This window comes from Phascolarctos cinereus, unplaced genomic scaffold, assembly GCF_003287225.1.
Source record: "Phascolarctos cinereus isolate Bilbo 61053 unplaced genomic scaffold, phaCin_HiC Scaffold_5;HRSCAF=322, whole genome shotgun sequence".
In the NCBI taxonomy this organism is placed as follows: Eukaryota; Metazoa; Chordata; class Mammalia; order Diprotodontia; family Phascolarctidae; genus Phascolarctos; species Phascolarctos cinereus.
The window spans coordinates 406,001,536-406,017,045 of NW_027555958.1; the positions used below are offsets into that span (position 1 = coordinate 406,001,536).

At 41.7% G+C, this 15,510-nt stretch overlaps 1 protein-coding gene across 1 annotated transcript in view; it reads right to left on the reverse strand.

The window, feature by feature from the left end:
- Positions 1–294: 294 nt before the first annotated feature.
- CACNA1E (calcium voltage-gated channel subunit alpha1 E) overlaps positions 295–15,510 on the reverse strand; it is a 405,939-nt gene continuing 390,723 nt past the window's right edge. The window contains 3 exon segments of the mRNA XM_020984357.2: positions 295–10,006; positions 11,852–12,042; positions 14,134–14,314. Of these exon segments, the coding sequence (XP_020840016.2) occupies positions 9,464–10,006; positions 11,852–12,042; positions 14,134–14,314 (915 nt within the window). The 3' untranslated portion in view covers positions 295–9,463.

Sequence of the window (15,510 nt, forward strand, 5' to 3'; positions counted from 1 at the left end):
CAAGGTGAAGGATGCTTTTATTAAGAGGAAAATCATCAAATCCAGAAAATTAAGAAGACACAATGCTCTAAAGGAATAGGAGGATTGTTGTCCGCAATCAACCAGCCCTTTTGTCCAGCCAGCAATATAGGATTAACTACCATTTTCACTTCCTAGAGCATGCACCAGGGGTAAGAAGGACTGGGGTTTGATGTTAAAGTGGTTGGTACAACATTGCTGCCTACAATTCATCATTTAACTTCCTAGGTAGAGATACAAAAATAAGTGGAATCAGGCTAGTTAATTCTTTACAAGAAGATTTTATTTATTTATTCTTTTCTTTGACAAAAAAAAACCAACCCATTAAAGTTGTACATCATTTTTAAATGTTTTCTTTTTGGATCCAAACGAGCATTTATGTTACAATATATCCACCTTGTCAACATGCAGTGCTGAACTCCTGCTTTAGAAGAGATGCACTGATACTCTGAGGGACCTACATTGGCTCCCTGTAACACACAGTTACTGAAACTGGTGCTGGATTGGAGTTCCCCACAGAACGAGGTGGGTAAGAAAATGGCATAGGGTTTAGCTGGGGTGTAGTTTTTCATGGTGGCTGCCCTTTAACAGCCTGATGCAGCACACCGACTTTCTTCGGTATCTTGTCTCTGCCACTCATGCACCAAGAGCGAATCAAGGTGAACATGCCATAATCTTGGGTCCAAGACAGAGGTCGTTGACCTGGATAAAGTGCAGACCATCTCTTTGTAAAGGGCTATCCACTGAGGATAGTATTGGTACACTGTATCCAACTGGATTATATCAAACCAGGACTTTTTGGTTTGCCTTTCAACATATATCCATATGCAGAGTTTGATATCTGTCCCTGATAAAATCTTCCCCCTAAACCCCCCCTCCCCAATCCCACTGTCCCTCCCTCCCCTTACAGCCTATATCCTGCATGGAAGTTCAGTGTAAGCTCCCTGGTATCACAGCTTCTCTATTGAAGGGCTACTGAAATTGATTGTCTTCTGGTTGAGTACATAAAAGAATTCCCTTGCTCATCTGGAAAAACCATATATAACTGTTCTGGACCTTTAGGAATCCACTGCCTCAGGATTGTTTAAAGGGAAAGATCCTTAGAGAATACTATGTCCATATTAATTCAAGTCATGATCTAAGGGAAGAAGATTCAAACTCTATGGGAGCGTTTCCTCTTCTGACAACTCACTCATGTTATCCCTTAACCTTGTTTTTGTTTTATAATTTGGTGCTCTACTCCATGGCCTTAGTTATTTTTCTATCACTGGGTTCTCTACAGACCTTGTGCAAAAGATCTCCCCTCCCCCCCAATAATATGTATTACAGGGTTGCAAATCCTGGTCTCGGGGTGAGTGTTCCTGGACTATTCTCTAACATCGCTAAGGGAAAGATTGGTTCCTTCACAATTTCAGCACTTTGGTTAACTTTGTATAAATTTTGGCAGGTTCATAAATCACTAGCACAAAAAAGTGCTCTACATTCCAGTGTATTTATTCCACAGTAGGTAAATCTTAAAATTCAATTATGTGGTTTTGCTAAATCTCTTGTTATCTGCTTAATGTTTTATCATTCAATATCAAATATCGAATAGCCATCAAAGCTATTATATATTTTAAATGGCAATTAGTGACTTTTAGCCCTCATTGAGCATCACATTTATTTTTTTTTAATTAATGGCACTTTGAACTTTTGGAGTGTGTTCCTCCCACTTATCCTTGTTTCTAATCACAAAAGGTTTCTAGAAGACTTGCCTTGGGTGATGGTTCTAGGGGCAAAGATGTAGGACAAATGCAAAACATCCTTGTTACATGATGCTTTAGAAGTGGAACTTTGGGAAGAAAATCTAAGTCATAAAATGTTTGAGCCTCTTCTTCCAGTCTCCTGGCAGGCCTAATCCTAGACAGAGTTGTAGACTTACCATCTGGAAAAAACAACCCTTCTTTGGTTTGGAGTCTATAACCCGGATCCAGGAGTGAGAAAAATAAAATCCATCTTGAATGCCAAGCAGACTTGTAAGGTCCAGCATCATCAGACACAATATTAGTTCTGATTTTCAAGGCCAAGAATACAGCCAGTATGGTGTGGAGAAAAGAGGCTAGCTCCAGATTCAAATGCCATTTATTGCCTGTGAAAACATGGGCAAACTGTTTTACCTCTCTCATTTCAAATGAAGATCTTTTCCAGCTCAAAAATCCTGTGATCTTATCAAGAGAGCTCCCTTAACTTTTAAGAAACTCTCTCTAGAATGGAGGCCTCCTTTAGGGCAGGGTGCCAAGTATTAGAATGGGGATAATTGTCTGATCTCTGACCTGTCCAGGTATCTGAACATCTAAGCATGGCAACCTAAGACCTTTCACTGGTGAAATGGTTTCAGTTCCTAAAGAGAGGTTTCCATTATAAGAGAGAAGGGGAAGAAAAAGAGAAAGAGAGAAAGAATATGAGGGAGTGAGAGGAGAATTTTGCACCAGATCTTGGATGCAAGTATCCTCAAACTTGAAACCAAGTTTCCTTAAAGAGGTAAAATAAAAATAACACAAATAGCACAGGATCTTAGTGGGATGGGATGAGTGAATATAATTTTAAATTGCTTTGTGGAGACTCAATGACAACATCAAGCTTACTTAGAAGCATTTGCTGTGTCCCTGGAAGTGCCAAACATTATGATGTCTGACTAACAAGAGAGCTCTGAATTTGCCTTTTGTTAAAGGCATCAGCTAGTGGAATATCTACCAAGTAAGTGTCAGTAACTTTTCCTGCATCAGTATTTAGGTTTAGCAGGACATCGATCACTTTGGTTTTTTGTTTGTTCTAAACCATACATTATAATCTTTTGTGATGGAGTCTTAAAATTATCCATCAAAGGTCTCTGAATCATCCCTTTACTCTTTCTGTTCTGTCATATTCATCCGACAGGGTCTTAAGACAATATTTCCATTTGTGGAAATCTAGACTTGATTTTTAGTCTTTTGAGAAGAATGACAAAGAGTGCGTGTGAGACTGTTCTCTTGATTCTTGATTCAAGTGTTATAATACTTGAAATAAATGTTCTAAATAAAAACTGGCTCAAAATAATTTTGGGAGCACTTTCGTTGTTTCCCCTTAGCAACCCTCTGTTACACCACACCTGTATGTTAAATGATCAATAACTTCTTTTTGAATTCCCTGCTCAACCCAATTCTTACCCACCCCAAAAAGAAAATTCCAAGTTGTAATAATGTATTTACAAAAAGCATGGCTTATGGTCAGAAATCTTTTTGCATTTAAAAGCATTTACAGCATTGGGTTGGGGTGAGAAGATGAAGGAGGTGTCAGGGGCTTTCACCCCAATTTTTTAGTTACCTACCTCCATCCACCCTAGAAGTTTGTGCCCAGGGGAGACATCCCTTTGAAAGAGGAATGTTGATTCTTAGGTATTGATGTACACACTACCCACCTACCAGTCAATCAGAGTCAGCTTTGGGAAATGGTGTCCCTCCAACCCTACACAGCGATCAGTCTATGATACTTAAAAGGCTTTATTTGCCAAAGAATGCTTCACAGTGTAGCAGAGAACCCGAGTCCAGCATGGAATGATGCTGTGTATCCGTTTGCCTTGTGATAGGCTGTTGAGACTAAAGCTTGAGATGGTCAAAGGGGCTAAGAAGCAGGTGTGGATTTAAGGGAAGGAGAGGTCAGTCAGAAGATCCAGGAGAACTAATTCCATTTCCTCCGAATGGACTGCAAAGTGCTTACGTCTATGCACCATTGCCATACGTGCTGCAATTCGAAGTACCAACTGAAAAAATTCAGTTGTTCAGCAGGCAGTAAGTAACAATTTATGCAGACCAGCTGACAAAGGCAATGGCCACTGTTTCTGGGTCCTATGGTGAACCTGGATGACATTTTATGGGCAGTTTAATGGTACAGGCTAAGACACTGAGGAATGCCAGGGTGTACTCACTTTGACAAACACAGCACTGGCTAGGCTGAACTCTTATTAGTTCGTAACGTGGTAAGGTTAGGTCAAGAAGCCCCTGAGTATAAGTTTTTCTTTTGCTAGAAGGGTCTTTAAAAATGTGTGCATGTACGTGTGTATACAAATGCTTTTACGGGGTTTTGCTTTAAGTAAATTTTGGGTTTTGGGTTTTGATTCTATGTGGGGTCTGGATTCTGCCCTTATCACTCTCAGAACACGTAAAGGGGCTTTCCTGCCCGTTTCTTTCTCTATGGGATATTTCGTAAAGTGCTCAGGTGAATGAGTTGGGCAAGACCAAATACTACAAATCTGGAAGAGAGCAGGCAAGGGTCACATAGGAATGGACACTCCAGAAAGGATGCTCCAATGAATAGAAACCGTTCCTCCTCTGATCCTTTGAATTGCATTAGCACCTGGTTTGTGAGGATCTCAAAACACTTAACAGACAGACTGGTAATCGACAACAGCATTAATTAACTGGTTAATTAAGTAATTAACAGTATTAATTAATCTTTTATGTTTCTGCTTTAAGCCTCACAATATCCCTGTGAGGTAGGTAAATAGCATTCTGGCCTCATTTTTCCCCTCCTCCCAACACATACACCGATTCCCACTATTCTTCTGGCAAGAGGTGGAATGGATTACATAATGTTATACACAGCGAATTCATGATTGAGCTGGAAACAAATAGGAGAATCCAGTCTCCTGGTCCTCAGCTCTTAACCACACAGGAAATGCTCTCTCCAGAACACACAAAGGCAAGACAGGCCTTAGAAAGAGTTTATAAAGCACACGTGGGGGGTATTTTTTGTTTTTGTTTTTTAAATTTTCTTTAAAAAAATCTTTGTTGCTTTATACCAGATGGCACTTGCTTTGGCAATACGACCCTGGCCCAATATTTAATTGATTTTCAGTATGCGTATAGATGTATGCATTTATGTAGATACATACATATGATTTATGTATGGATGGATGCAAAGTCATTCTACCCTATGCCTGCTTCAGAGTATCTCATGGACTTTTATTGTCCATTCCTAAAGATCATTGTGCTCCATTTATATTTAGAAAATTCAACAACTGAATTCAATGAGTAGGCTAAATATTGATGCAGAGGCAGTGGTGCATGCAACTGAGCCTGAGCCTGGTGTATTTAACAATCTCAAGAGCTGAATCAACGTTAAGCTTCCAAATATTGACTGGGATGGTGAGAATAGAAGAAAAGGGAGACTTACTTTCAACCCAAAGGCTGCTTGCCAGGGGAAGAGAAACAATTGCTTTGGCCTTCCATATAATACACTAAGCTAGGAGAAAGCAGAATCCTGAGAAATACCTGGGGCCCCATTTCAGGGAAATATACTCTGAAATCTCTCTACCAGTGTGTGAAGACATAGATTAAACTGGGATGGATTTCCTTTCCAATCTGTCAGTAATGTCAGTATCAGGTCACTTAACCTCCATGAATCATTCTTTCATTATAAAATGTTGGGCTTGACCTAAATGATCTCAAAAGTCCTTTCTGGCTCTAAAATGCTATGGTCCTGTGAGTGTAGATAAACCATAAACCTAGTGCTTTAAGGACATGGCAATAAGGACAAGGCAAGCTGATGATGACCCACTTGAATGCACATTCCTCTTCTTTAGGGTGGCATCGTTGCCTGTTTTGGTTTTATTTCTATCCTCAGCATTTAGCCAATAGCAACGTTTATTGAATGACAGGGCACCATCTTCCATCTTGTTCTGGCCTATGCCAGTCCTCATTCTCTGCTAGATCCATAGGTCTGTCTTGCCCTTCTGTCCACTTATCGTTCCAGTCCTGGCTCTGTGTTTTTCTGTTGGAAGAATTGGAAGAGTAGAAGACCATAGATGGGCCGTGTGGCCTAAGCCTGGGTAGTGACCAACATTTCTAAAAGCACCAGAACTAATTTTCATAGGCCTTCTCAGTACCAGCTGGGTTTTTCTCATTTGCTTTTAAGGGAATGCTAATAGGTGTAATATTGAGCAAGAAAATTAAGAATGATGTTAATAGATCTGGAAACTCTCCCCCCCCCCCCATCTTTTAGGGCATTAACAATAATCTTCTCAAGTTCAAGATTTTTTTAAAATGCCAATTACTTTTTTTTTAAAGCAAGGTGAAACATATTAGATTTACTTTCCAAAGAAATCAGCAGGGACAGGGATTGGTACATGAATGAATGAATGTTTTGAGCAGGTTGCTAGTTGGAGAAAATATTTGAGTAAAAACTTTTATTGGCAGCAAGGAAGATAGAGTAGTAGAGGGAAGGTAATTTGTGTCTCATGCCCTAATGTGACAGACTAGGCTTCATTCCCTTAGTTAAGGGAAGCAGAGAAAAGGAAATTAGGTCATACATCCAGGAATAAGATAGGCTGGCAGTCGGTCAGTGTATAAAGGTTTCCATTTTCACTCTTGGTACTCTGGTGCCAGGCCATTTGTTTAGCATATGAACACTCTAAATTCAAGGGGCTAAGGTATCTAGGAAGGTCTCTTGGAACTTTAGATTTCTTAAAGCCATGTTTGCAGCAAAATTCCAATTCTGGCCATTGTTTTCCCAGCCTGACTTTCCCCTACAGTCTAAATGGCTTTAGTTACCACTTCAGTTCTCCCTCTCAAAACACCAAGCAATCATGCTGCTGACTCAGAATTGCTGTCCTGTGCAAAGTCCTTCCCTTGAGATAACTGTTTCAGAGGAGGAAGAAAATAAGGTTGTGTACTTGGAGGAGTCATAGCAGAGCTTTGGTGTGAAATGATGCTTTACAACAACGCCGTGGAGAACAACGTGACACCCGGGGTACAGCCCTTATGTTACAAGGATTGTAACATCAGTGGTTTGTACATCAATGCTTACACTCTGAACTGCTTTGGGAGAGTGTATAAATGGTGGATGATGGGCAATTGGGAGGGGGAGACGATATTCTAGTAGCTAAGGAAGGAAGGGCAGGCCATTTGCTAATGCGCTACCTCTTTGCCATTGACCTTCCATTTCTTAGGTGGTAAATTTGGTTTTGTGACTGACCACATGTGACATGATGGCTAGGGCTTGTGTACTCTGGCTTGCATGAATGATTTGTTAATATCTGCAAGGTATATGTAGAATGATTGGCGCCTCCAAGCCACTGGGAGGTTATTCTGTATGCAAAGCTAATCCTACTATATTTTCTTTCTATCCAGATTAGAAAGCCATAGGAAAATATTTCAGAAATGAGTCTAAGAAAAACTGTCATCCATTCTTTGACTAAAAGGGGTATGAATAGGTTATACTTAGCCACTGGCAGAATCAACAATGACTTCCCTCCACTGGTTTTCCATTTTAAGACTCATCCTGTGAAATGGAACAAGGGAAGTCTCTAGTGGGTGCTGGGACAGGAATAGGGTCTTAACGACAGATTTATTTCCTTCTTTCTTCTCCTGATTCTGATCCTGCTCTGGCAAGAGGACCATTGGTACCCTGACTGGGCTCATTTCTCAATGATCCCTTTTACTTGCAGTGTAATTCTTCTGGCAACGTTGCTGTCTTTGAAGGATGGAGGTAGCTGTATTGGGGGTGGGTGCAGATGAAGGCAGTGCCTTTTTCTCTTGTAAAGGGCAATCTGTAGTCATTGTATCAGGTTTTAGTGGAGTTCCATGACTGCTATTAAATCATCCCATTAGATCATATCTTGAGAATACTGGATTTGGAGGATCATTACTTTTCCCTTTGCTTAGTTTAGCTAGGAAAGGGGGGCTTGGCTATTTTCTATCTCATTGTTAGGGTCTCATTGGAAAACTGGTGGATATAAGGAGTGACATTAAGCAGCTCTGCAGTCAGGCATTGGAGGTAGGACAGGGCATTTTAAAATGCCTTGGAATAAGTCCTTAATCTGTATCTCTTTCTCATTTGCCAAAGTGTAAACAAAGCATTACAGAAGAAGGGACTGGCGTTTGTTGAGTGCAGAACCTGTCTGTGCTGTAGCACAAGGAGAGATTCCAAATTGAATGCCATTCTGCACTGTTGTTACTTAGGAGAGAGGGGAAGTAGGGTCCTGACTTAAGGAAATATTCTTTATTACATGAGTTTTGTTCCAGCATAGAAGCTGCTCTCCTGCAAGCAGCATCCTAAGCCTAAGTTGAGGTATATTAACTAATTACCTTAAATAGGATCCCACAAGACTAGTGAAGCTGGTCCCTAACCACATGCTAACTGAGAAAATCCCACCATCCAGTGGTAGTGTCCATGTACATCCATGAGAGGCACTCAAATATTGCCTGACTGATGGAGGCTTTTTTAATTTAAATAACCTCATCTCCTTCCTTTTTTTTTTTAAAGGTCTATCTGACATGTGATTACTCTTAAATATGATTTCCATTCCCTCAGGGAAAATGCAGGGATGATCAGGACATTCTCAGTTGGCTTCACTGAATAGAACATCTACAACACCCATTAGATTGGTCTTGCAGGTGGCCCAAACTGGACCACTGGCCTACAGATCCAGGAGGGGAAGAAGACCCTTGGTGATGCTCAGTTTATCAACACATGGACTCATAGTACATGTGCACAGCAATAAAGCTGCATGTGTCAATATCTCAATGCCTATCTACATAAGTGGGTCTTGTCTGGTAGCACTGCTAAATCTGGAGTCAGAAGATGGGTATGTATTCCAGTTTTTCCACTTAACTACTTTTCTGACCTTAGATAAGTCACTTAACCAATCTTTTAGTCTATGTTTTCTCATCTGGAAAAATGAGGGGTTGGACTAGATGACCTCTATGGTCCCTTCCAGCTCTAACTCTATAATCCTCCATGATGCAAGCTGTGGGGCTCTTACTATTCTTACTCGGGAAACCATCCCCTTCCATGCCAGAGCACCACAGACCGCTTCTTCCACCGGCCATCCCCTACCTTTTTTTTCTTCTCCTTCCCTGCCTTCCACACAGGATATCCAGAACTCCTGACCTTGGCATAAACTCTTGTGTGGAGAGCAAACCATGGCATAGCACAAGATGCTATTGAGATTGCTCTGGTGACAGTGGTGATGGCTGAAGAGCATGAAGGGGAGTAAGGGAGGCATTTCCTCTACTGTTGGCTATTTCCTATGGACCCCAGCATCCAGCCAGGAGGTTTTCTATGCTTTTCAGGGCAATACTGGCATACATAAAGCCATTGCCTTTACCAAAGTGATTGGGATGAGGGGGAAGTAGAGCCATTATATCTATTTTCCTTTTCCCTTGAGATGACTGTCCACATTCCCACATTTCTCTCTCTCTCTCTCCCTCAGCAAGGAGACAGAACCATGGCTGTGCCTGTCTTGCAAAGGGAAATCAAATCATTTTTGGTGGGTTTGATTGTTTGTCTATTTTCCTTTCCTTTTTCTTGGCTGGTTCTGCATAATGTCCTTTCTTCTTCCTCCTCCCCCCAGGCTTCACTGGCTTCTTGGGTCTATCTGTTTTACCCCATATTGGAGAAGAGCATGCATCGGAGGGGGGCATGGCCTCTAGCATTTATCATCCTCTTCTGTGTCACTCAGGAGATCGCTAACAGCCCCACACATCATCCCTGGCCCTGGTCCCCCACGCCTCCGCCTCCGGTAGTGCCCATTGGGCATCTGCCAGCTGTGCCTCAGAGGAGGGGCTGAGCCAATGGTGTTGGAGCGGCCCAAGCTGGTAGCCACAGCAGCCTCAAAGGTGAGTGTTTCCTCCTCGCCACAGTCCGAGGCATGGGAGTCTTCATGCAAAGCCAGGTAGGGCTCTGAGATATAGCGCTGGGGAGTGGAGTGTTGACTCTGCTTTGCTTGTGGTGAGCTGGAAGACTCAGTCAGGCAGGCATCATTGCTCTCCAGGGCCTTGGAGGGCAGTGGGGAACCAACTTCACTCCCATCATATGGAGGGGAGATGCTACCAGGATGTCGCATCAAAGAACTGTAGGAGAGGAGGGGCCGGGGTTTAGGGGGAACAGGTGGAAGCTGCCGACGACCTCGCCTTGGGGTGCTGGTGTCAGAGATAGAAGGAATGGAGCTTTCACTAAGGGAACCTGTACCCTGTAGAGCAGGAGAGAGACACAGATTAAAGTAGGCTTGGGTGATGTACACTTGGGATTTTGTTCAGAAATCTAGTCTTATGGTGAACCACCTTAGTCTGAACTTTAGGGAATGGATGAGATTGAAATCATCTTCTTACCAACTCAACTCTAGTTTTAGTCCAATCATCTGCCAGTGGTACTAACTCTAAATATATTTGGTAGGAGGCGAAGCTCAGCTAGAAGTCCATACTTTTTCAATGGCACACAGATAACCATTTAGGATCAGGGCAAAAAGAAAAGAAAAGAAAAGAGAGAGAGAGAAAGCCATAGTTATATGGCATTTAAAAGAATAAGAGAAGAGAAGAATCATGTTACAGGGTAGAGAGGAGTTCTAAAGATCTCTAAGTTTGGGTGGCAAGTGACAGGGTTACTTCTAGATGCCACTGATTTCTCTACAATACCTTCACCTGGAGCTCTTTTCTCTTATTGGCCATTGTGAGGGCATGGACCCTGTTTGACTCCTCAGAACACATAACTGCTCCCTGAACAGATTTCTATGTCACCTCTCTCTGACACTGTTAGGTCTTCCATGAATGGGACTCTGGTATATTATCTTCCTGTTCCCCTGTTCTCTTACAAGATCAGCCTTCTCATGGAAGATCCTTAGGAACATGGATCCCATTTGCTAGGTTTTTTCTCTCTCTGGGCCCATTATTCCTCAGTAACAGGCAGGGACAAGAAGGCAGAAAGGCTACAAACCGGGACACAAATTTTATTTCCATAAAACTGTGGAATCAGACAAGAGGAGCTCTGGCTAGCGAATGGACTTTCTAGTTTGTAGTCCTCCCCCATCTTCTTTATTCTAGACTAGATGGAGACACAGATCAATGAAGTTGCTTTGCACTTAATAAGCAGGACTGGTCTGAACAATGAATTCTCATTCTTACCAGGATTAAATATGAAATGATACAAATTGTTATTTTTTGTTTTATCAGAACAAGGAAGCTGAGAATTCCACTGTAATCTCTGCCTGATCTGCCTATATCCTGAGTATTGTGTTCATTTCTGGGTGTCACATTTTAGAAAGAACTTTGATGAACTGGAGAGTATGCAGAAGAGGGTGACAAGGATGATGAAGAGTCTTAAGATTATGTCATATTAGGAATGATTGAAAAGCCTAAAGAAAAGAAAGTTTAGGGAGCGCATGATAGCCCTCTTCAAGGATTTGAAGGACTTGTTCTGCTTGGACCCGAAAGCAGAAATAGGAGCAAGGAGAAGTTGCAGAGACACATATCAAGGCTTGATGTAAGGAAAGATTTTCTAAAATTAGAACTATCACCCAATGGAATGTGCTGCTTTGGGAAACCGGTAGGTTCTCCCTTCACCTGAGTCTTTTAGTGAAGGTTGAATGACTGCTGGTTGAGGATGCTGTGGACCGGCTTCTTTGTCAGGTAAAGGTTAAGCTAGGTGCCCCCTTCCAACTTGAAGTTTCTGAGATTCTGTGAGCAGCAAAGATACCTCCTTAACCAAAGGATATCCTATTAGCTGAGTCTGGCATAGATTCACTGGAGTCATGTTGCTGTGACTCTGTCCCTTTAAACTTTAACAATAGTTGGGACTACCAAGATGGCATTCTATTCATCCTTTAGGGAATACTTTGGTTTTCTGCAAGGTACACTATACTTTCGAACATGGTAGTTTTGAGTGATATGTACTTGTGATTGTAGAGGCTTAGGTTCCCCCAAGGGTAGGAAGTTGTGAACCTCAATGGTCAAAAGCAGTCTGTATTATTACCTGTGCACATATCTAGAATGAACCCAACCCTTCTGTCCCTTTTATTGAAGTGCCAGCTTTTCATACTCACCTGTCTGTTGGATGTCTGAGACCTGCCCTCACTAGGTGACCTAGACTGGTGTCGCTCAGGAGACTCCCAGTCACCTTGGGTACCCCGTTCTTCAGAGTTACAGCGGGATACATCAGGAGACAGAAGGTGCTTACGTTCTTTGGATCGACCACGTTCTCTGCCTCCTGAGCGATGGGTATCAGATTTGTGACCTGTTGAAGAGGGCAGAGATAACTGAACATGAAGAAGCTCCTGAAAAGGGAAGACAAACCTTAACTGGTCATGTGGAATTGGGCCCCTAGAAGGATTTCAGTTCTTGTCAACATGGGATCTGTTGTAACTGAGAGCAAAGAAGGATCAGAAAGGAAATACCTTTGGGGTAAGCAGGAGAGTTTGAAAGTCTCCAGCTTGTGATATTTCCACTTTACAGAATGCCATCTGTTTTACTTCCCTTTTACACTAGCCATATTCTCCTAGGGTACAAGATGTGTGTTTTTGTTTGCCAGAAATGCTATTCAGGAATTTTCAGTGTCTTATGCAAACATACATCTTTTATGGTTAAGATGGTACCAGCAGTAGGAAGAAAGTTTCTATGAACTAATTATGCCAAGAGATACAGTAGAAAAAGCCCTGGAAGGAGATCTAGAAGCCTGATCTCTAGTCCCAGCTCTGCCATTTCCTGCTTGCATGACCTTGGGTAAGTCACAATCTCACTAGGCCTTCATTTCCTCATTCTGCAAATTGAAGGGTTGGACAAGGTGATCTCCAAGGTTCCTATTCAGTTCCATCATTCTAGGGTTTTCTAACAATTAATAACTAGATAAATGGAGTCTTTGGTTAGGTTCAGCAGCTGTATTGCACGTGGACAGAGTGTTGGGCCTGGAGGAAGATGCATCTTCCTGAGTTCAAATCTGTCCTCAGACTTCCTAGCTGTGTGACCCTGGGCAAGCCACTTAACCCTGTTTGCTTCAGTTTCCTCCACTGTAAAATGAGCTAGAGAAGGTCATGGCAAATCATTCCAGTATGTTTGCCAAGGAAACTCCAAATGGGGTCACAAAGAGTCAGACAGGACCGAAACGACTGAACAAAAACAACAGCTTAGGAAAACAAACTACTTTTTTAGATAAGAATCTTATTAGGATATGACTTTAATATCTGGTATTTCTGCCTCCCCTCTCTGATCCATTCTTTTACTAGTTGTCAAAACCATCTTCTCAACGGACAGGTCAGTTTGTGTTACTTTACGTCTTAAAAAGCTTTTCAAAATTCCCAATTGCCATGAAGTCCAAACTCAGTCTAGCTCCAAGCTACCTTTTCAGCCTTATTTCACACCATTCCCCCTTCACGTACTCTACTTACTTCCAACAAATTCAATTAAATATTTATTAATTGCCTACTCTATGCAAGAATATTGTGTTATATACCTGAGATCCAAAGATAAAACTGAAACAGTCCCTCCCCTCAAGGAACTTATATTCTCAATTACTACATTTCATGATCTTGGTCTGTCTTCTCTGACCTTTGTGCATTCATGCATATTGTTTTATCATGTATAGAAATGATTTCCTCCTCATTTCTACCTGCTAAAATGATAAGCCTGTCTTCTCCTCAGGCTCCATCTCCTGTGCCATGTCCCCCAGAAAGTCTTCTCTGAGTCCCTTTTTCCTCGTTTCCCTAGAGCACTACACCACCCTCCTATTTTATTTTGTATGATACGTATCTGTGTCATATTCTTTAGACTATAAATCTCTTAGATACTTACTAGCTGTGTGATTCTAGGCAAAATCCAATACTGAGCACAGTGCCTGGCACATAGTAGGTGCTTAATAAAGGTTTATGAATTAAGTCATTTAACCTCTTTGGGCTTCCACTTTTTTATCTGCAAAATGGAAGGATTAGACTCACTGTCCTCAAGTGTCCTTTCAACTCTAGCTCTGTAAGCCTGGGTTCTTTTAGTCTAGAGACTAGTCATTTTTCATTTTTTTATCTCCAGGGCTTATTTAGCACAGTATTTTGTTCACATCGGGCATCTAATAGATGTTAATTGATTAAAATTTCAGATTAATTTTAGGGGTGAGGTGATGAGAAGGAAAAGTTTTGGAAAAAAATTTTCTTCCAGAACTACATTCCTGACCCCGCCATTTTATCTTTGGTCATAGTTCTTACATTCTGAAAGAATTCAGTTCTAGTACCAATGGACCCCAAACCAGAGCTGGTTCTTCAAGGAAGAGACTCATTGATGGATGAAATTGCTAAACCTCTTTTAGCCAGAGAACTGACCAGAGCCCAAAAATATTTTTTACCTGAGTCGGCATTCAGACGGTGAGCTGACAGGCGCAAGGAAGAATGGTAACTGCGTCGGCGGGACTTGTAGGTGTTTTCACTGCTTCGCTCCATTGAAAACTCCTCTAACCAAGAGGAGTTTGTACGCTTGTCTCTGATAGTGGAAAAGGAACGCCTCATGGAGCTTGGGTCCGTCACCACCTGAAAGCATGACCCCAAAGAGAATACAGGGCCTGGATTACTTACTAGAGGGCAGGATGGGTAAGAAAAGAGAGAAAAATAATCCAGCAAATATCTGGGATTGTTGCAGATTTAAAGTCTGTAGCCTCAAAGAGAGATTCTTTCATGGTCTCTTTTGCTCAGAATTAGCTGAATGAGCAGGAAGTACCAGATGATGAATTTAGGATCTTAGCGTAGTAGAGGACCAGTGGAACTGGTCCAGGAGCTAGCTTGATGCTCAGGAAAGTGAGAAGCTGTGTGTACTGAGAGAGAGCTAAACAGAACACAGAGAACTACTATGCAGGATTCCCATCTAATGATCCCTCAGAACAGCTAAGCCTGGACTCGTAGAATACATTGAACCTCCTTTATGAAACATTAGGACAAAAGTTTTTTAAAAATCTGGGTCATGGGGGTACCATGGTTTTGAAACATCCATTTTCCTCTTCTGAGAAACTGACTTTGAGTCAGCTGATTTCTCCAAAGCGAGCCTATCATAAAAAGGGAGTAAGGCCTATGTGCCTCTCTTGGCCTTGTAAAATCAGCTTCTCTATTCTGTCCCACTCAACCATTAAAATCATGGTTCTCTGCCTTGTGACAGACATGAAAACAAACCTACTCCTCAAAAGCAGAAAAAACAAAAACCCGAACAACAACAGAAAAAAACACTTCTCATCTCTGTTTGTCAAAACGATGTAAGACAGACAGACACAAGAAAAGAGCTGATAGACAGACAAAGAGATGAGATGCAGCTGCACTGTTTTAGGACAGTTTCAGTGCAGAGTTGTGTGTGTATGAGTGTGTGTGTGTGTGTGTGTGTGTGTGTGTGTGTGTGTGTGTAGACTGAAGGTGGAAAAGGAAAAAAAAAGGATTAGAAAAAGAGGCAGGAAACCTCTAAAATGTATTTTCCATGTGGCTTGCTTGCACTCTGAGAATCTTTAATATGTTTTAAACTGTTGATGGTCAATAGCCCGTCAAGGAGATGGTTGGTCTTTCTCAGTGGAAGTTACTTTATTTGATTTGATATTAGCTGGAAAAACAGTGACTGATAAACAGGATCAACTAAAGAAGACTCCTGGGAAGGATCTTGTTGATGAGAAGGTAATATCTCACCTGAAAAATGTCAGATGTTATTTCAAAGGCAACTGACTCATCATAGCCTGTCTTGCTATTGCATA